General features: G+C 39.4%; 1 protein-coding gene across 5 annotated transcripts in view; it reads right to left on the reverse strand.

The window, feature by feature from the left end:
• Positions 1–21,334, reverse strand: part of Armc8 (armadillo repeat containing 8) — an 84,013-nt gene that overhangs the window by 57,672 nt on the left and 5,007 nt on the right. For 4 of the 5 annotated variants that reach the window (XM_076917798.1, XM_034483888.2, XM_034483887.2 and 1 more), the window contains exons 2-3: positions 9,158–9,234; positions 713–784 (exon numbers count right to left, since the gene is read on the reverse strand). In XM_076917798.1, the coding sequence (XP_076773913.1) occupies positions 713–784; positions 9,158–9,234 (149 nt within the window). The remainder of the gene's footprint in view (positions 1–712; positions 785–9,157; positions 9,235–21,334) is intronic. The other variant, XM_034483886.2, reaches the window with a different exon arrangement.

Here is a 21,334-nt window from a genome sequence, read left to right on the forward strand (position 1 = left end):
GACTCCCAATGCCAAGTTCTATTGAATCTTAGATTCAAAGTAGAAATGGACCTGAATTCATAGCAGTAAGACTAAGAAGAACTCTTACTAATTTTCTTAACAAAAATGTTCAGAGTCCTTGTGAAGTTCTTTGTGAATGGAACGCTTTCTTCTCTTTCTAATTATCCCATGCCAGTTTGAGCCCGCTTGCCAAAGAACTACTCCCAAATCCTCAACCTCCACCACTTAAGACCATTTTTCCTTGTTCTATGAACCCTGTTGCTCCCTAAGCGCGCGCACACACACGCGCGCACACACACACACACACACACACACACACTTGCATTTATGTGTATATGTTTCCTTAGACATGGTTAGTGTACTTTAAGGCATTATTTTAAAACACATTTATTTTAAAAAACAAGAAAGACTATATTATAAGTAAGGTGTCTTGATTTTTTTTTTTTGTTATTGTTGTTGTTGTTTTGTTTTTTGAGACAGGGTTTCTCTGTAGCCCTGGCTGTCCTGAAACTCACTCTGTACACCAGGCTGGCCTTGAACTCAGAAATCCGCCTGCCTCTGTTGGGATTAAAGAAATCTGTTCAGAAATCCTCCCAAGTCCTCCCAAGTGCTGGGATTAAAGGTGTGCACCACCGCTGCTCAGCATGAGGTGTCTTATAATGGAAGTTAGAGGACACAAGGAATGGCAGAGGAAGTTAGATAGCAAACATACCTTGGAACAGCTCCTAGAACGATGAGGTTGGCTTTCTGTTTATTGTTTCCAATTACAGCATTTTTCATGTCTCTAAATTCAGAAGAAAACAAAAACAAGCACACTGAGACAACGTGGGAAAGTATCAAAGGCCAACTCATTCCACTTTATCATGCAACATCTCGGATAAAGCAAGGACAAAAATGAGTGACAAATCTCAGCTCCTCACCCTTGTCAGCCAGAGTGCTAAGGAGAGGGGACAGTGACAAGTGCTAACTGGCTGTGGGACTATCCAACAAGAAGCGGAAATCCTGAGTACTGATAAAGACTTCCACTAAAACCAAGCTGGACTCCTCTAAAATGGGCAACATTCCTTTGAACACAAAGGAGTGTCAGGCTACCACCAGCCAACGGCAGCTACATGACTGTGCAGCAAGGACCACTGTGTTCCACCTCAGCTATGACTTCAGAGCCACTCATCCTCTATCAGCATTCAGCAGCCTTGCAGGGATTCACACTCATTCTCATATAGTCTCTCAGATCCATTCATACGCCCCCCGCTGTGTGTGCATGAGCAGAAGACTCTTAGAATAAGAGTCGTAAGGGCTAAAAGGTGAGGATTTCAGGAATAGTTATTTGATTCTAGTGTTTTAATGCTCCTCCTCCTCTTCCTCCTTTTCTTTTGCTTCTCTTCCTCTTCCTTGAATGTGTGTGTGTGTGTGTGTGTGTGTGTGTGTGTGTGTGTGCACGTGCGTGCATGTGAGTACAGAACAGAGGAAGGTGTCTGACCTCCTGAATCTTGTGTTACAAGTAGCTGTGAACCACACAACATGGGGCTGGGCAAACTTGGATCCTCTGTAAAAGCAGTAAGTACTCTTACTCACTCCCACCTATTTCTCCAGCTCCTGAACAGTTCTTATGATTCCATCTTATCTGTTGATTCTTATTAACTGTACCCCTTTGAAGTTTGATTTTGTTTTTTAATGGCTTCTTTAAAATTTCCAATGCAATATTTAATTTCTTACATTTGGTCTTCATAGGATTGTGAACACATGTCCATCCTGTCCTTTCCGTGTCCTGCTGTCCTCACACACTGTCTTCAAATTGGTTGGAAGCAACATACTACACAGGATTAGTATTCTGCTTACATAGTCAATTATATTTTAAAAAGATAAAAAATAATTTTTGTATATTTTTATATATTTGCCAGTTTTTATTCTAGCCACACAAAGCAGAGTTCTTTACTTCAAAAATAAAACTGTTTTCTAAAATAAAAGTACCTCTATGAATGTCTATTCGGTTTACAAATTCATAGATGGCCCCATAGGATATGTAGAGAAAATATAAATAAGGCAAAACTAACTCATAATTGCCAATGAAACAGTGTTAAAGTAACTGATGAGAACTGTCTATTACTGAACACAAGAGGGCTGTGTTCCCACATAGCATTGTTCTAAAAGTGGGGAGGGAGCATTACCACACCCAAGGGCACCTCAGACACTTGTAAGGATGGCCAGAGAGATTTCCTGTCTTAGTTTTACAAATGAGTGAAAACCCTTCTCTTTTTTTGTCCAGATTTAAAGCAAATGACATGGGAATAGGAGGGCTCAAGTAGGGGAGGCAGAGGGAGGAGTCCTGCGAGAGACAGCTAGGATCAGAGGTGAAGGAGCATCTCTGGAAGGAGCTAGAAATCAAGAACAATGGAAACTCTCAGGAATCTGAGGGTAACCCTAGCTAAGACTCCTAGCAGTGGGGATATGGAGCCTGAACTGGCTATCCCCTATAACCAGGCAAGACTTCCATTGGAGGGATTGGATTGAGACACCAACCCAGCTACAAAACCATCCATCTACAATTTGTCCTGCCTATAGGATGTGCCAGGATAAAGATGGAGCAGAAAATGAGGGAGCTGACAACCAATGACTGGCCCAGCTTGAGACCCATGCCACGAGAGGCATCCACCCAACACTGCTAATAATATTCTGCTATCTATACTTGCAGACAGGAGGCTACTATAACCATCATCTGTAGTGGGTTGGCCTAATGCTACTTGTATTACAATGCTAATTTGCGTCCCCCAAAACTATCTGCCCCAAAGACATGTGGAGAGAGTCCACATGTAAGACATAAGACACTCAGGGACCTTGCTCCCAGTTAATTCTGATTGGTAAATAAAGATGCCAGCAGCCAATAGCTGGGGAGAAGAGACATAGGTAGAGTTCTGGTTTCCTGGGCTTGAGACAAGGAGTGGGAGAGAAGCAGAAAGTAGCCAAAGAGAAAGAACGAATATGTAGGAGGGAGAAAGAGAGCTGCAATGGGATAGCTGGGCCATAAAAACATGACCATGTGTGCTGACTAACTGGAGTTAAGTGTGGCCCAGATGGAACATGGAATTAGTAAGTAGTAACTCAGAGTTATTGGTAGAAAAGTGGATTCTAACAGCATGGACGACAGGCAGTTGCCCAGCTATTGTGCTACTTAAGGCATATTAAAATATAAAGGCTGTATGTGTTTTTCATCTGGGAACATAAATGGTCAAAGGCGGGAAGAAACACTGCATCAAGATTTTTATTTTTAGATTTATTTATTTATTTATTTATTTAATGTATCCCATTACAGATAGTTGTAAGATAGTTGTGAGCCACCATGTGGGTTCTCAGAATTGAACTCGGGTCCTCTGGAAGAGCAGTCAATGCTCTCAACTGCTGAGCCATCTCCCTAGCTCCCCACATTGCGGATTTTTAATATAATTATTTACTACAGTAATCAAAAAGGCTTCACCCAGCAACTGATGGAACAGATGCAAGACCCACAGCCAGACATTAGGCAGAGCTTGGGGAATCCTGCTCAAGAGGGAAAAGAAGGATTGACGGGACCAGAGAGGTCAAGGCCACCACAACAAAACCTACAGAATCAACTAACCTGGGCCTATAGGGGCTCAAGAGAGACTGAACCTCCAACCAGGAGCCTGCATAGGTCTAACCTAGGCCCTCTGCACATATGTGACAGTTGTGTAGCTGAGTCTTCAAGTGGGACTCCTAATAATAGGAGCAGGAACTGTCTCTGATTCTGTTGCCTGCCTCTGAGATCCTTTCCTCTTACAGGCCTGCCTTGTCTAGCCTCAACAGGAGAAAGTGAGTGGGGTCTTACTGCAACTTGATATGCCGAGGCGAGGCGGTGGATATCTATGACATCTTCTCTTTTCTAAAGAGAAAGGGAGGAATGGATGGGGGAGAGGAGGAGAGTGGAAGACAGGAAGGAATTAGGAGAGGAGGGAGGGGAAACTGTGGTAGAGATGTAAAATAAATATATAACAAATAAAAAGAAAACGGCCCTTTTTCTTGTAGTATATATGTCACATAAGTAAAAGTTTTTGTTTTAATCAAAAGTTGAGCATTTGGAAAATCAGAACCAGTTGAGCAACATTCACTCTGTCCGAGTGAGTCACCAACAGCACACAGCTGTCTCAGGACACCCTGGCAGGTATCACAGTCAACTACCTCAGAAGGTGTCTACTGTAGTCAGACCTAAGGATTCCATACAACACTATAAATCATCTTATCTCCATAAGTAGGGAAGACATTACTTTCTTCTGGGGATTAAGTGTATTAAGTAGGTATTGTTACTATAAGTCTAAAACATTTGCAGGATAGTATAACAGTGTTACCAAAAAATAAGGGAAACTGGATAAGGGTTGTTACAACCACTGTTAGGTGGCACTCAGGTTTTCAGCTCATCCATCTCTTTTGTATCCCAAAATAAGCTCCCACAAACACTTTTGCTTTTCCCTGTTTTAAGTAGCAAAGGTCCACAATATATAAGAATACTTTGCAATCTTAAAAGTTACAATTCTAGAAAAACTTACAGAGTTAGCAAAACATGATCTGGTAGAAAAGTAGGAGGTGAAAGTAAAAAACAACAAAAACCAACTCAACATATTTCCAACACCAAGCACATTATTACCTGAGAGTATGGCTGTATGGCAGAGAGCTTGCCTAACACGCTCAAGGCCCTGGGTTCAATCCCCAGCACCTTCCTAAGACACACAAAAAGCACCAACTCTTCTAAAATTATCTTCTTCAGTAATCACTGGGGAATCCTAGTGCTTAGAGGTGTGCTGAAAGCTGGTGTCAGCATGCATTGCTGAATGCAATTTTTATGTATTGAGGCAAACACTGAAACTTCATGCTTTTCCATTAACCATCTAAGGTTAGGTCTTTCAAAGACTGATCTAACTCTCTCGTAAACGTTCCCTCAGATCTTCTGGATCATTTAAAGCAGATAATTAACTATTCATTATGAGGCTGAATGAGATTTATTAAAGTTTTTTATTTTTTTAAAACCAAGTTCTGATACACAATTATACAACAGTAAAATACCATGACCTCAGTAAAGAACAGTTGGGCTCCCACTGGAAGCCTATACTGGTTTCTTCTTAGAGACAGCTCTGAGTCACTGGCATTCTAATCTAGCAGTCTGCAATGCACTCGCCTCATCTCCCACTCTTAGTGTTTCCTTTCCTCCCACGATAACTCAGCACAGCCAATCCAGAAGCTACCTGTAGCGTCTCTGGCCTGCCAGACACTACTTTGGTTCTCTACTACAGAACTCTCAATCCTGTTCCTCCTTCCCCCTTCATCCTTCCAACTAAGAAAAAAAAATGAGGTGTCTATCCCTATAATACTTTGTGGACCCATTCCAAACACTTGAAAGTAAAGTGTGTTGCAGACAAAACACACACGCGCGCACACACACACACACACATACAGAAACACAAAATCAATTTTCTAATTCTCTTAAAAGTTTGTATCAATGTCTAAGAAAAAAAAGAATGTTTGCTTTGGCTCCAGTAAGTAAATATAGCCATGTTAGACAGGCAAATTAAATAAGTTCAGTTGTTACTTTAATCGCTTAACAGGTCATTTTCATGAAACTGTTAAAACAAAAAGAGATAGCAGTCGCCACATTTAGTAGGCAGTAGAATCTGTCACTCTACCTGTCATCATCTAATCATCCCTTTCCTCAGTCTAAGAATGACGTCAATGTCACTCCCCACAGGATGACCTGACAGCTCTAGGAACATTTAATTGGAGCACACTCATCTCTTTTTTAGGCTGTAAGTCCATTCCCTTTTACCAGCAAGAATGTTAAATCTGACCTGGAAATATCAGAGACATCGCTATATGGATCATTACTTACAATAATTCTTTACCCAATGAAGACATCGGTATAACAAAACTATGTAAGATCCATCCATCCATCCATCCATCCATCCATCCATACTCCCTCCATCCCATCTATCTTTAAAGTGTACATAGTACCTGCTACTTTGATACAGGAGGACCCAAGTTCATGCAGAATGTTATACTACCAACAAACAGTTACATTAGATCACTGCTCATTCTTTAACAGCTGTCAATCAAGTAGAGCCGGCTGCTGATACTGTTTCCAATGAGGCTGCATTCACCCACTAGGTAACATGGGCATGCTTGCATTATCTACAAGGCAGCTTTCTATATTTACAGTTGTGTCACTAGTTATAGACTATGATGAAAACTCATTGCTTTCCTTTAATTTCTTCAACTTTGTTTTTCCTGAGAGTTTACTTATGTTCATAATCTTTTGTGAGAAAAATAGATTTTAATGCAAAAACATAGAATTCGGGTTGGCTTATAGATTAAGCTACAATTCTTATCAATTCTTTTATGTTCCTCCATTTGCACATTGTAAATTTGCAATTGTTTACTTTGGTGTGTCTATTTCTCCTCTAAAACAAGCAGGCTATCTTTTGTTGGCCTTAGTCTATTTTCTTCTAGATATCTGCTATATCCAACATAGCTTCTATGTGATTTTATGAAAATGTGTATAAAAAAGGATTAGGGCTGGAGAGATGGCTCAGTGGTTAAAGGCACTGACTGCTCTTCCTGAGGTCCTAAGTTCAATTCCCATCAACCACATGGTGGCTCACAACCATCTGTAATGGGATCCAATGTCCTCTTCTAGTGTGTCTGAAGACAGCTACACTGTACTCATATACATAAAATAAATACATGTTTTTTTAAAAAAAGAACTAGGTACACCTTTTCCTAAATATCACTGTGGTTCCTTTTTTTCTCTATCAATATTGTATTGATGAACCTCCACAAAGCAGAGGGGAAACTAGGGGAGTCAATGCCTTTCCATATCTTTTTAAAGTTACTTCCAGCTGGAGGAATAACAACTGGCCACTACTTAAGTGATGGTACCCGTAACAGGCACTGAATTTTATAATTCTTACAACAATGTGGCAGGATAAGTGATTGTTTTCTCTTTAAGATGATGAAATAAAGGTTCAAGGAAATTGAGTAATTGGCCCAAACACACAGCCAGGAAAGGACCCCACCAGGAAATGACACAACCAGGGATGTAACATACTGTTGGCCAATTCCAATACCCATGCTCAATCCAGGGCTTCATATCAACGCCTTTCCTTTGTCTGCCCATCCTGACAGCCAATCATGTCTAAGACCTGACCCTTTTTCATGAGGCATTAAGGCTATCCAATGCATCCCACCTAAGCTGTTGTGTAACACTTCAGTGTCTCCCCTGTTCTTCCATCTCCTACTCTGGAACTCTCTTACTTATCAGCTTTTAGAAAGCTACAGTGGTCTCTGGGAAATTAAGATGTTCCTGAAAGTAGCAAGTAGCACCAGCTTCAGTTACTCTATCAGATGTAACCCAAGGAATCAGGTAAGATGTCTGACTAGTAAATCCTACCAAGCAGTAATGATGATGGAATTATCATCTTCTAATATACACTGAACACTCAATGAGCATTTTCAACTACACTGAAGAATCCTAAGTAATATTCAGTATTGTCTATCTAGAGAGCTGCCTGCTTCCATGGAATGAGTGCCTGCTGCCTACAGGGCAATGTCATGTAGACCTACCCTCTCCACTAATTAGGTAGTCATAACCAAAACTAATTTACTCAATGGAGGCTTTCATACCACTTTTTCTGATAACGTTCAAACTAGTCTTTAAAAGAGCTGATTAAATCATCACAAATTCTTTCAGTTAAGGGAACAAAAGCAAAGTTATCGTGGGGAAAAGGTATCACCTCTTTTTGTTCCTCTAAAACAAAGGGGAAAATAGTGTCAAATATTTTAAGTGAGTCACAGCCAGCTTTCCTGACTCTGAATAAGATTACAGTCAAGGGGCTGGAGTGATGGCGCAGCAGTTAAAAACACTTGCTGCTCTTGAAATGTCTGGGGTTCTGTTCCCAGTGCCCACGCTGGGTGGCTCACAAGCTCCTGTAACTCTGATTTTAGGGAATCCAATATTACCTTCTGGCTTCTGCAGACACTTGCATACATATAGTACATATATATATATATATATACTTGAGCACACACACATACATGTAACTTTTATTTGGTTTTGGTTTTTTTCCTCCCCCAACTCCAAAGACAAGATTTCTATGTGTAGCCCTGACTGTTCTGGAACTCACTTTGTAGAGGAAGCTGGCCTCAAACTCATGAAAATCTGCCTGCCTCTGCCTCCTGAGTATTGGAATTAAAGGTGTGTGTCACCTTGCCCAGCCACATGTAATTATTTTTTAAAAGAATTATAGTCAAAAGAAAGGTCATAAGCAAAGCATCTAGCTACCGTGGCTGAGCAAGAATAAAGTTCAAAGTACTATTTGACTGGAAACATTAGCAAGAAATGAGAAACAGGAAAAGACCCTATCCTTGTGGCCTGATGGCTATCCCAAACACATTTCATCCTCACCCTCCTTTGAACCTTGTTCCTTACACAAAACTGAGGCCTATAGGTCCCATGCTTCCCGGTTCCACAAGCAGCCTTATGCGTCTTCTTCCTCAGAACTAACACGTTTTTAAAAAAGCCACTGAACACAAAAGCAAAGAAAATTTGCCTTCTAGTCCCTTGAAATCTTCTCCCACTTGTCCAACTTTAATTTCAAAATCACCTACATGTGTTGATTAAAAATGTTTTCCCTCATTAAAGATCAAGGAACTTTGGGGAAAGAAGGACATACATGCTCTCCATTATCAATAACTTCAATTTTCTAATGACTGCTTTCTAAATATTGATATTTCAGTTTTCAACACTTGGAAATTTTGGTGACAGTTGATGAGTTAGTCAAAAAACAAGCAAAACAACAAAACCCTATCAGTTTTTAATTTTATTTTTATAGATATTAAAAGCAAAAGCATTCTCCAAAGGAAACATTTTAAAATAGAAAACAAGTGTTCTATAAAACATGAAGCCAATCGTTGTTAGTTAAAAACTATAAACGAATCTTTATAATAAGATATTAAGTCATGAATGTCAATCAATCATCTCATAAATGAAGCCAAATGTAAGAAAAGAAGTTAAACCTACATTTTCATAGTTATATTTGGCAGATTAAAACATGAAGACAAACAAGGCTTTTTGATAGAGTCTTAAATGCATACTACTTACATGACACCTTGGAGAACTTTCTGGGGATCAGGGTCAAATAGCCTGTCAACATAGTGGCGACTGCTAGCTGTTACCTCCTAGAAAGCAGGGGAAAAATGATGACATCTGAAGCCATGCAAATCACAAATTCATTGCATCACCCACAATACCAAATCACTAAACAGTCTACCTTAAGGAAGAGATGGGCCTCCTTCCAGGAAATGCTTCCTTACTGACATGCTAATGTAAGTAGGGAACTTTTTCTCTGTTTTCAAAATAACTAGAATCTACAGAGTTCAACTCAAGATGTCAATGATCAATTTAAAAAAAAAAAAAAGAGTACCCAATTTTTAAAAAAAAATCAATTTGGGAAATCAACAAGGCACATAACTTGGTTCATTTTAAAAGTTAGAACTAAAGGGGGATACCACTTTTTGCTAGTCTTTTAAATAACTCTGAGGAAAACGCATGATAAACTATAGGTTAGGGGAGAAAGAGGACACCCAGGCCTCATTAGAAGCATAACTAAGCATTGGGCCCTCTGTGCTGAGTCCCACAAGCTGTCAGCAGGAGAGGGGGGCACATGTGCTCTCCACTGGCAGCTGGATGCTGTGTGTGTGTGAGTGACCTTAGGGCCTAAGCTACCTAGAACACACTGCAGGATAGAACAGCTCCAGCTCAGAGAGAGGGCAGTACAAGGAAGTCCCTCAGATGTGGGGAGTGTCACAGTTAACAAGCTGACAAATGATAAAAGTGTAAATGGTGGGGTAATAGCATTCCTCAGACAAAAAAAAAAAAAAGACAGTTCTAAGTCATGGTAACTCATAACAGCAGATGGAAAGTTGGAATACACAGAATAAGGGGACCCAGGCAGCATGCACCTATAAACCCAGCTAGTTGAAAAGATGTCAAGGCACAGTAAGCCCCTCTCTCCAAAAAGAGTAGTTAGGGAGCCACTTACCTCTTATCTGTACTGTGGGATATGCTTTTTATCATGCAATTTCTTGTAATATTTATTATTGGGTGGTTTTTATATTTAATTTTCAATTGTAATGTTATTTGAAACAATATATTAAAAAACTAGGAAAAAGTCCTTTTGTTCCCTGCTCCTTTTCTCTTGTCTGTTGGACTGTGCTTATGTACTGCCATCCATCAGCAAGTACCACTGGGAGAAAAGACCTTTCCAGTTTCCTCAAAATCCTGACATAGTGGAAGGGCTAATTGCCACAACAGTTCCAACTTACACTTTTACAACACCTATTAGTTCTGGAGAAGTGCACAGACTCAACCTTGCAGATAAAACAAGTAATCGAAATCAATGTACATTCTCATACTCCATTTATAAAAGACCAGACAACAGAAATGAAAATTATTATGCCCTACATGAGCATTAAAGCACCTGCTAGAGCCTATTTTCCTCAAAATAACAGAAGCAGGGTTAGGATTCTAAAGCTACCTGCCCCCACTTCACTGGCTTACAGGGTCGACAATGAGATGTCTGATCATGAAATGTTAGTCAAACAAGGCCACAGGCAACCACAAGAATAAATCATGAAACACTACATTAGGGGCAAAAGCTAGATAAACACAGGGCTAGAGAGATAGATGGCTCACTGGTTAGAAGCACTCAAAGCTCTTGCTGGAGTTCAGTAACCAGAACCCACATGGTGGCTCATAGGCAGCTGTAACTCCAGTTCCAAGATATCTGACACTCTTTTTGAACTTCTGTGGGTACTAGGTACCTATGTGGTGCATACAAATCCATGCAGGCAAAAAGTCCATACACATAAAACAAACAAACAAATAAATAAATAAAAGTTAAAAAATTCTAAGCAGGGGTAAACTGAGTAAATCTGTAAAACAAGCAGAAAAGTTATGCCACACCATTTAAGTTAGAGTCTCTAACTGACCGTGGGGGGCACCAATTTGACAAGATTAACTGGTCAGTGAGCTTAATCGATTTTCCAGACTCCGGGTCCCCAGTGCTAGAATTACAGTGTGTGCCACCATGCCCAACTTTCTACTTGGGTGCAGGGACCTAACCTTATACTTGGCATAAACACTTTATCAACTGAGTCACCTCTCCATCCCTGGCCCGTTCCCTGGCTTTCTAACAGTAAGTTCTTCTGAACTTCTCAAACTCTGAGTCTCTCTTCTAGCTAGGGGCTGACATGGTTTTACAGCTCACTCCCCTTTATTCCCCAACTGTGTATCTTCTGTTGCCTTTCAATATGTTTAAAACAGACAGAAGAAGAGGGCATGGTGCATAGATAAGTAGCTTAACTAATGTGGATTCACTCACACTTTTTAAAAATTGTGAATATGTGGTTGTCTAAGTACCATTTGTGGAAAGGGACTATTCTTAATCCATTGAATATCTTGGTGCCCTTATCAAAAAATCATATTTACAAGGGTTGAGAGAAGCTCACAGTTGATTTCTTTCTATTCTTTGTTATCACTAACATACATAGTCTTAATCCCAGTACCAATAGTGATTACCACAGCTTTCTAGTATATTTTTAAATGATAAAGTTATAACTGTGCCCTCCGCCCCTCACCAACTAACTCTTTTTCAAGATTGTTATGCTATTCAAAATTTCCTCCTCAATTAGCACTAGCCTTCCAATGTGTAGTAAGTCAACCATGTCTCCCTTAAGCCACTGTGACAGAAGGCAGGTCCAGAGGATTCGAGCCTTTTCCTAACATCACCATATCTGTGTCTGCATGGAACAATTCTTGCATTTCACTGATTTTCTCTGTAAATAGGTCTTCTCTCCCCACAGTCCTTGTTTCTTTGGGGAGCAGTTTAGTAATGAAAAGCCAAGAAGGACTAGTTAACTAGTCCAGGTACTAAGTACTGATAAGAAGGTGATACTTGAGCAAAGGCCTAAAGAAGGGCAGGAACAGGGGGTTGTTATGTTGGAGCACAATGAGCAAAGGAGAAAGGAGTGGGAGATGAGACCCACAACAGGGATGTTGGGAAAGAGTTGCTCTGTTGGCATGGCAGTCACATGGCTTTCTTTTACTACTTGAAATACAGATAAAAACTGAATTTCATCCACTTTTAAAACTAAAAGTTTAAAACTCAACAGTGCACCCAATTATTAGAAAACTTTCAAAAATACTTGGAGTTCCCTGTAGATATGTGAGTCTACTTTTTAAGTTGTAAATTTTGTGAAGCTGAGATAAAAACCAAGTATTTCTAATATTTTTTTCTGAACTATATGAAGTGCACACTACTTCCAAAACTTAATATCACAAAAGTAAATAATTTCATTAACTACTTACATAGGTGAATTAAAGTAATATTTTGATATTTGGGTCTTAATAACATTTAAATTATATTTACTATTTACATGTAATAGCATGGCTGCTAGAAAATGTTTAATTACACAGTATTCATCATTTTTCTATACACAGCACTGGTAGAATCTTATTAGTTACTGTTAGGGTTTTAATGTTTATGGCCTGAGTTGGGAACTCATAAAACAGATATATGATTGACATGCTAAGTTTTGTTTTGGCTGTAAATTTTATGAATGAGTAGAGAAAAGGGAAGGACTACAAGACAGCTAAAGGGAGGTCAAATAGGAGGCTATCTCAACCATCAGGAATTCAGTTACTTCATGACAGTAGCCAGGATCAGAGTGAACACTATGGAGGTAGTATTCACCCAGACTCCTGATAAATGAAGAAATCCAAAATGCTATCAGACTGGATGTAGGATGTGAGAGAAAAGAAAAGCCAAGGGTAACACTGAAAGTTTTTCCTAACCACCTAGAAGACCAACTTGCCAATTAATGAGATGAATAAGATTTTAAAAGGACAGATTGAGGTAAGAAGATTTAAAAAAAAAAAAAGGCTTCTGATTATGCCAGGACTGAGAATTCCTACTGAACAGCCCAAAGTGAAGATGTATATGTTGAATTTAGGATTTAGGGGAAAGTTGTAAACTATAAACACAAACCAGAAAAGTTACCTTATTACTAAGTCAGTGATCATGGATAGATCAAAGCCAGAAACCTGTGCTCCACAATCAGTATTATGAACAGAAATGCATGAAGCTAACTCACAGAATGTTTCAAGGAGTCAACCATGTTAAATCCTAGTGATGTTTCATAAGATAATAACTGACACCTGGCTGCTGGATTCAGAAACATGCATCAGCGAGAATTTTACCAGGAAAACATAGTAAAGCTCCAAGAGGGGTTCACTTGACTTGAGGGTGTGATTATAATGATGATGGATTAGTGGGAATGATTTGGGAGAAGACAGTATCAGTATACCTAAAATAGAGATGCTGAAAGGATTTTAGTGATGGGTAAATTAAAGGCTAGAAAACAATCATAGAAGCTGGAACTAAAGACAGGACAACATGATTATCAGACATGGCTACCGTTTTTAAAAAGCCTTTAGATGGAAAACTAACATTCCTCCAGGTGTAGTGGTGCACCCAGTACTCAGAAGGCAGCAGCAAGAGAATCTCTGTGACTCTAAGGCCAGCCTGGTCTATGTAAAGAATTCCAGGACAGCCAGGCTACATAAAGAGACCGTGTGTGTGTGTGGGGGGGGGGGGGGGGGGGGGGGGGGGGGAGGAAAGGGAAGGAAGGAGGGAGGAGGGAGGGAGAAAGTGGGAGACTAATTTCCCTTAAATCATCAAAGAAGCGATACTTAAGAGTTAACATGAGCTAGAAGCTGAGATCTTAAGAAAGGAATGATCACAAATGGGAAATCTGATGTGATTTAAAGGGTCTGAAAACACCAGGAGGAGCATGAAGACCTCTGCCCACTTCTCGAGTGCTATGAGGGAAATGGAAAGAAAAAATATTAGCTGAGAAGACCGCAAGAAAAGCTGGAGAAACATCACCAAGTCAAGAATCCTGTTTTGTTTTAAACCAAGACAAAAAGATCACAGAATTTAAGCATAATGAACATGTAGTGAAATAAACAGAAGGCAGGGAATGCAGGGTAGAGAAATAGACAGACCAGTGGTATGAGAAAGGACCCTAGAGTTCCTGGCTACCTGCAATTCATGTGAAGAGATACAAAATCCACTTCAGAGAAACAGTGAGTATGTGCTGGGTGAGGAGGACTAAACACGGAGGCACGGGCCCTCCCTTGTGTTTGTCAACAGTCTGGATGGAGTGACAGTCTGATCTTGGAACTTCTTTACTCCTGCCCATAGACACAAGCAAGTTAGGACATCCTGTCCTCTCATGATGAGATTTTTCTCTCACTTCAAAATACCAATGACCTCTGAATAATTTTTTGTAGCTGTCAATAGCTCAAAAAGATTTGGTGATTCTTCCTTTTTCCCAACCAAAGCAGGAATGCAAAATAGCCAGCTAAACTCAGAGTACAGTCTGATCAAGAAGGACAGCAAAGTGAGCTAGAGTCAGAGTCACAAAGTCCTTTTGACAAGGGGCTTAAAACAAGACATGCCCTCAAAACCTGGCTGTGAATTCACACTACATATTCAAAGCTTCAATAAAGCTATCACAAATGTATTTATTACAGTATATTATATCATTGCTAAATAGTACTTCTCTAAAATTATGTGAAAATGAGCTCTAGCAGCAGAAAACTGCAGATATCAAATTTGTAAATTAATGTTAAGTAATTTATTATTGAATAAATCCTGTGTGTCAAACAGGTACAGAGAGAAGAGAGAAAAGCTCAAAGCAAGTTTTGTGTTTCAGGAAAACAAAAAGACAAGTCACCAATTATGCTCTGTTGTAGAGAGTATTATATGATGCAGTTTTCCTTTCATCGTGTTACTGTCTACAGCGTGTTTCCTGAATGGCTTCCAGTGATCCCCACCTGCTGATATCCATGCCCTGGTGCAGTCTCTTCCCTCAAGTGAGCACTGGACTAGAAACCTCAGTCTGATAAACAAAATGTGGCGGGCAAGATGGGATGCCATTCGAGAAGGTTCTCTTGTCACAGTCTCCTTTCTTTCTATCTGAAGCTAACTGTGATTGTGAGCTATTCTATGGAAAGGCCCACATGGCCCACAACTAAGTCCTCCCAATAACCTCAGAAATGAGGTGAGAACCAGGTTCTTCCTAAAATCAGCCTTCAGCTGAGACTAAGGCACCTAGTGACACTGACTGCAATTTCATGAGAGACTTGTGCCAGAAGAACCAGCACCAGCTAACTTCACCTGCTCATAAGAGGTGCAATTAGAGCCTGTTCTGGTTTGCCTGTTTCCTGACTTTCAGAAACAGTGATATAACCAACACTGGGTTTTGTTGTTGTTGTTTTTAAGAATTATTTATTTACTTTACCTATGTGAATACACTGTATCTGTCTTCAGACACACCAGAAGAGGGCATCAGATCCCATTACAGATGGTTGTGAGCCACCATGTGGTTGCTGGGAATTGAACTCAGGACCTCTGGAAGAGTAGTCAGTGCTCTTAACCACTGAGCCATCTCTCCAGCCTCCAGCCCCCAACATTGTTTTTAAGGAGCTAAATTGTCAATTTTTTTCCCCCATGAGACTTGGACAGAGACACACCGGACAGAGCGGGATTTGAACAAGCAGAGAGAGAGAGAGAGAGAGAGAGAGACAGAGAGAGAGACAGACAGACAGAGAGAGAGAGAAAGAGAGAGTGAGCACGCAGAGGGCCCCTGCCCTCTGCAGGCGGCCGCCACCTCTGGTTTGATAAATTGTCAAATTTTTAATAAATATTTTAAAAGACTTATTTATTTATTGTGTATGTGTAGACACTATAGCTGTCTTTGACCACAACAGAAGAGGGCATCAGATCCCATTACAGATGGTTGTGTGCCACCATGTGGTTGCTGAAATGAACCCAGGACCTCCGGAAAGCAATCTTAACCACTGAGCCATCTCTCCAGCTTTCTTGGCACATTTTTAACACACTCACTCACTCACTCACTCACTCACTCACAGAGAGAGAGAGAGACAGAGACAGAGACACAGAGAGAGACAGAGACAGAGACATTGGGCCATTGAATGAATCATGTAAATCAGAATGACTTTAGGTTTAAAAATGAATTATTAATAATTAACAGAACACACAAAAACCAAGAATACTCAAGACAACCTGGGCTGTACAATCACCTAATTTTTACATTTCTTTAGAAACAACAGAGATAAGAGGAAAATATTTCCTAGGCATGTCAGAAAACTGGTCAAAAGTTCTAAACAGGCAAACCAGAACAGGCTCTAACTGCACCTCTTAAATCCCTCTGAGCAGGATAAATTTAAGCAATTTGCTCATAAAAATCAATTGCTAAAATTCTTCAGGAAAGGTCTGAAATGATAGTTTGCCAAAGCCCAGACCTGCCATGAACTGAGGCAACTTAGAAATAGAGAAGTGTTAACTTGAGTTGAGAGCTAAATAAACAAAACTATTAATCGCCTAGAGAATGAAAAGTTAGTAAGCTATCAACGGTGTTCTATTTTATCGCCTCTGTGTCCCGCATTTACTTTTAGCTTCTTAACTCTTTACTGAGGTATAACTGTGCCACAATGCGCCTCAATGTGTCACTTTCACATGCACACACCTGGATCTAGCCACTATCTCTACTATCTTCTCTTATACCTACTTCTCCTTTTCCTGCTTGTAACAGTTCCCTTCTACTTTCACAGGTTTTCTTTCTTTCTTTGTGAGTCTGACTTATCTCACTTGGCAGAATGATCTCTGGTTACATCCATATTCCTGCAAATAACAGGTTTTGTTCTTTACAGCTGAACAACAACAACAAAAACCCACTGCATATATGTGCATATATATTCTACACTGTCTTTAGCCATGCATGCTGTCAATGTGTCTGTAGTCTGGCTCTGTAATTTGGCAGCTATAAACAGTGAAGTGACACAACATGGGTATGGCTGGGAAGCCAACTTTGACCCTTGGCTCAGGAGTGGTATAGGTGGATCATATCATATGGTAGTTCTATTTTTAATTCTTTGGGGACCCTCCATACTCATTTCCACAGTAGCTGGAGTAATTCAGACTGTCAAGGGCTCCCTTTTCCCACACTCAGGACCTCTGGAAGAGCAGCCAGTGCTCTTTAACCATTGAGCTATCTATCTCTAATCACATAAGAAATAAAAGTTTAAACCAATGACAGCTAAGCAAATTTTAATAATAACTAGAAAACAGGAACTTTGAATGTTTACAATATTTATGATGTCAGAGGAAGTCAAGTTTGTAAAAAGATATAAAATACAAATTAAAAACCAGGTATCTGAACTCTGAAGAGATTTTGGTTTTAAACCTACTGCAAGGCTTTAATCCCAGCACTTGGGAGGCAGAGGCAGGTGGATTTCTGAGTTCAAGGCCAGCCTAGTCTACAGAGTGAGTTCCAGGACAGCCAGGGCTACACAGAGAAACCCTGTCTCGAAAAACAAACAAACAAACAAACAAACAAACAAACAAAATCTACTGCAAGTTAAAATTCATTCCTCCCACTAATTTCCCAGTTATTATGCTAGCTGCTAGGGAAAGTGGGAGAAAACAGACTCTCCTATTTTCAATGTAGTCTCAGCACAAGCAAGTAAGATTTAAGTGTAATGTAGCAAGTGAGACTATCAATACAAAAGTCAAACAGAAGCTGGGTGTGATGGCACATCTTTAATGCCAGAACTTGGGAAGCAACAACAGACAGATTTCTGTGATCTTAAGGCCACATTGGACTACACTGTGAACTCCAAGCCAACCAGAAATATACTGGGACTGTTTGAAAACCAAAACCAACAAGCAATAACAATTCCTGCAAAAAAACAAACCAAAAACCCAAACAAACAAACAAACGACCCACAAGATTTAAAATAGTAGTTCTAGAATAGAGACAGGACTATTCCTTAGGCTGTATTTTATAAATCTGTGAAAGTCACATATTGGCATCTAGTGTGTGCCATGAGATGGCAGGCCCACCACCCACATCCCACAACTGCACACGATCCACACACCGAGATAAAGCAAGAACAAGAACATCTTAATTATGTGACCTTAGATTCAAATTCCATCCTACATATAAACCTAAAATATATTTTATGTTATCTTAATGTACAATCAGTTTTCCAAGAATGCAGCTTCTTTATAAATAATGGTTATACTGTGTCTTGTTTGGAATGTCTACCAAAAATTCAGACACTGAAGAGGTAACATAAAAATCACTGATGACTCCACTTAAGTAACTTAACGTCTTTATCACTCTCTACAGTGTGCCTGCCACATGAGTAGCCAGTATGCACATTTGGAAACATACCATTAATTTGTTTATGTAAACACTCCTGCATATTTACACACTGACATAATTTAAATTAGTTTTATTTTCCCATTAATAGAGCAGGGGTATTATGCCAACTTTAAAAAAGTTATACATAAACATAGTTAACATTTTCATTTTGGAACAGACAAGAACTAATAATTTGTAAATATCTACCAGTACAAGACAGTGAGTTTAGTTAGGCTGGGAACAACTAACTATAGTGACTTGTGATGACCCACCCAATCCAAAAGGAAACCTCAGAAATGTACTGATCCCCCAAGACAGTAGAAAATGGAAATCTAGGTTTCCACGGTCTCCAAAACCATCTGAGAAAAACAACTAATTTCCTTTTGTCACTATGTCAATATTCTGAAATATAAAATAGATAAATTCTATTCAGATCGATCAAATACTCTCTATTGTTCATTTTAAAGCTCTGGACACTTACTGTGCTTATGTTTGTCCCTAAAGAAACCAGTAATCCCATACTCAAGAATACTAGAAACCAATACTGAGAGTCTCACTTTACTAAGCTATTTTAAATTGCACACTTCCCTCCAGGTGTGAGTTGTATTCTTCTAAGAACATAAAAGACACAAAACCTCAACATTCCCTCACTGACACTTAAAGATTTATGGAAAAATAAGTATTTCTTTGCCCAAGACAAAACTAAATGCTAAATAAGTCTTCCCTAATTTTGAGAGGAAAAAAAAAATTAGCCTCTTCTGAAACAATACAAAAAGAAAAAAAAAAAGGCATTAACAGAGATAGAACTTTTCATGTGCAGACAGCAATCTTATCCTCACTATTTATTTCAAAATTCCAATTTGCTTCCAAAAGGAGAAAAAAGGACAAGGTTTTGTGCCTTGTTTTACCTTTATGCTTTTTTGGCTCTGTTAGGACCCAACCAGATTCATAATATTTCTTTTAGATGCTTCATGTAATATATTTGCAGCTATTTTTAGCCTTAGTTTTTTTCTCATAGGATTCTTCTTTGTTATTTCTAAAGTTTCACAACATCCTTCCTTTACAGATTAATCAAAACCCCACTTTCATATAACCTCAAATAAGAGAGTTTGTAAAACGGCATTTGACAGTTGAGTTGGGCCCCATCTAGGAGGTACAATACTCTGGCAACCAAAACCCCTAAAATATGATCTACTTTAAATCCAAACATGGGGGGCATATACATACACCATAGTACACACAGGAACAGTAAATGTGTGAGGTCAGAAGACAACTTGCAGGAATCAGTCCCAGAGATTCAACTCACACAGTCAGTCTTAGGAGCAGGTACCTCTTCCCTGAAGAACCCGCTCATTGCTCTAATTTTGTATTTTAAAATTAGGAATTTGTAAAACTGAATTGAACATTCAGAATACCATAATGGGAAAGTTAATATATCTGGTTTTTAGTTTTTCCCCAATAAAAGATGACAAGGATGTCATAAAAGACCGTCTGCTTTTTTTCCAGGTAAAATATTCCCTCACTTTATACTCATATACAACAAAACTTTTTCATAACAGAAAAGCCAGTGCACAGTTAGAGTAAAGGGGACATGAGGAGTACCTTATAGTTCATTATTTGTAGTGAATGTCTAACTTAGTAATGTATTTTCATGACCCTGGTACACACTATTAACAACAGCTTTGGTGCTCACAAGAACCAAGAGCAATGTAACATACATACTTGTAAAATCAAACACTAGGATGTGTATCCTCTTAAGTATAGTACAAGTCAAAAAGAGCCATGTAAGTCTATTTGACCATAAATGCACTTTTGCCCTATTTTAAAAAAGTAATACATTACTCTTCAGTGTAGTCATTATGAGATGCCCCTAGATGGAGCCAATAAGTTAAAGAGACCTATGGTGCAAAACAGCATAATGTGCAGTCCAAAGACTATCTTTAATAAACAGAAACGGAATAAAAGGGCTGTGAGTATCACAGAAACAGAGATACTTCTAGGTTGGCTGACATTATTCACATGCCTCCAATGATAAGATAGCCAAGGAAATCCTCTAAAATACAGCAAATGCCTATTTCTCAATCTTGGCATTAAAAAAAGTGAGCTACTTAGACACAAGTAGCTGCTGCCTTGCACCATACAATAACTTATTCAAGACTGAAATAGTGCAGTGACTTCAGGATCCTGGGTACAGTCTTTCACAATACATCTCTCAAGTAGAACTGTGCACAGGCCAGCTGCCTCCTGATTCTAAGGCCTCATTTGCTTCCCATTCTCCGAGGCAGTTTAGGCCTTGCCGTGGAGCTCTCCATGGTGCTTATTTACACTCCACTGTCTCATCTAACAGTTGCTAAGAACTTTTTTCTCTCTGGATCTACTTGCCTGTAATCCACACTGTGACCTGTAGCAACAATGGCAGTATCATAAGCCAACGCTGATCTGTTTTTCCACTTTTGCCTGTGCTGAAACCCTCAAGTATGTTTCTGGTTTGACTGTCCACTTAACCTAGCTTTGCACCCCAAGTCCATTATACCATTAACTACACAAAGTCCTCACAGTGGCCAAAGTTCACCTTGTGGGAGACCTCACTGTCATACTCTGGACAAAAAAGTTAAAATTCCTCAGATTCAAGTCCCAAACATGACATTGTTACTTTTACTTATCATTCCAAATAACTAAAATGACATCTGACAGTACATGTTTGGTGCCTGATACTTTAACACAGATCCAATGGCCAGGCTTCAGAGAACCCAAAACCCCTTAAAATCATGTGATTCTTTAGGGTATATGCATGTTTTCTGTGGAAGGGGGTGGGTAATATTAATCATTAGGAAACTAAAATCCACCACCATGCTGCCGGGGATCGTAGTCCTGAGATTTAGTAAATGAGGCTATTCTTCAGTTTCCAGAAGGAAACGGAGACTATGTTTTGCCAAATAATACTCTATCTTTACACAGAAATCAACCTGACAGCTGATATTTA

Source organism: Arvicanthis niloticus, chromosome 21, assembly GCF_011762505.2.
Source record: "Arvicanthis niloticus isolate mArvNil1 chromosome 21, mArvNil1.pat.X, whole genome shotgun sequence".
In the NCBI taxonomy this organism is placed as follows: Eukaryota; Metazoa; Chordata; class Mammalia; order Rodentia; family Muridae; genus Arvicanthis; species Arvicanthis niloticus.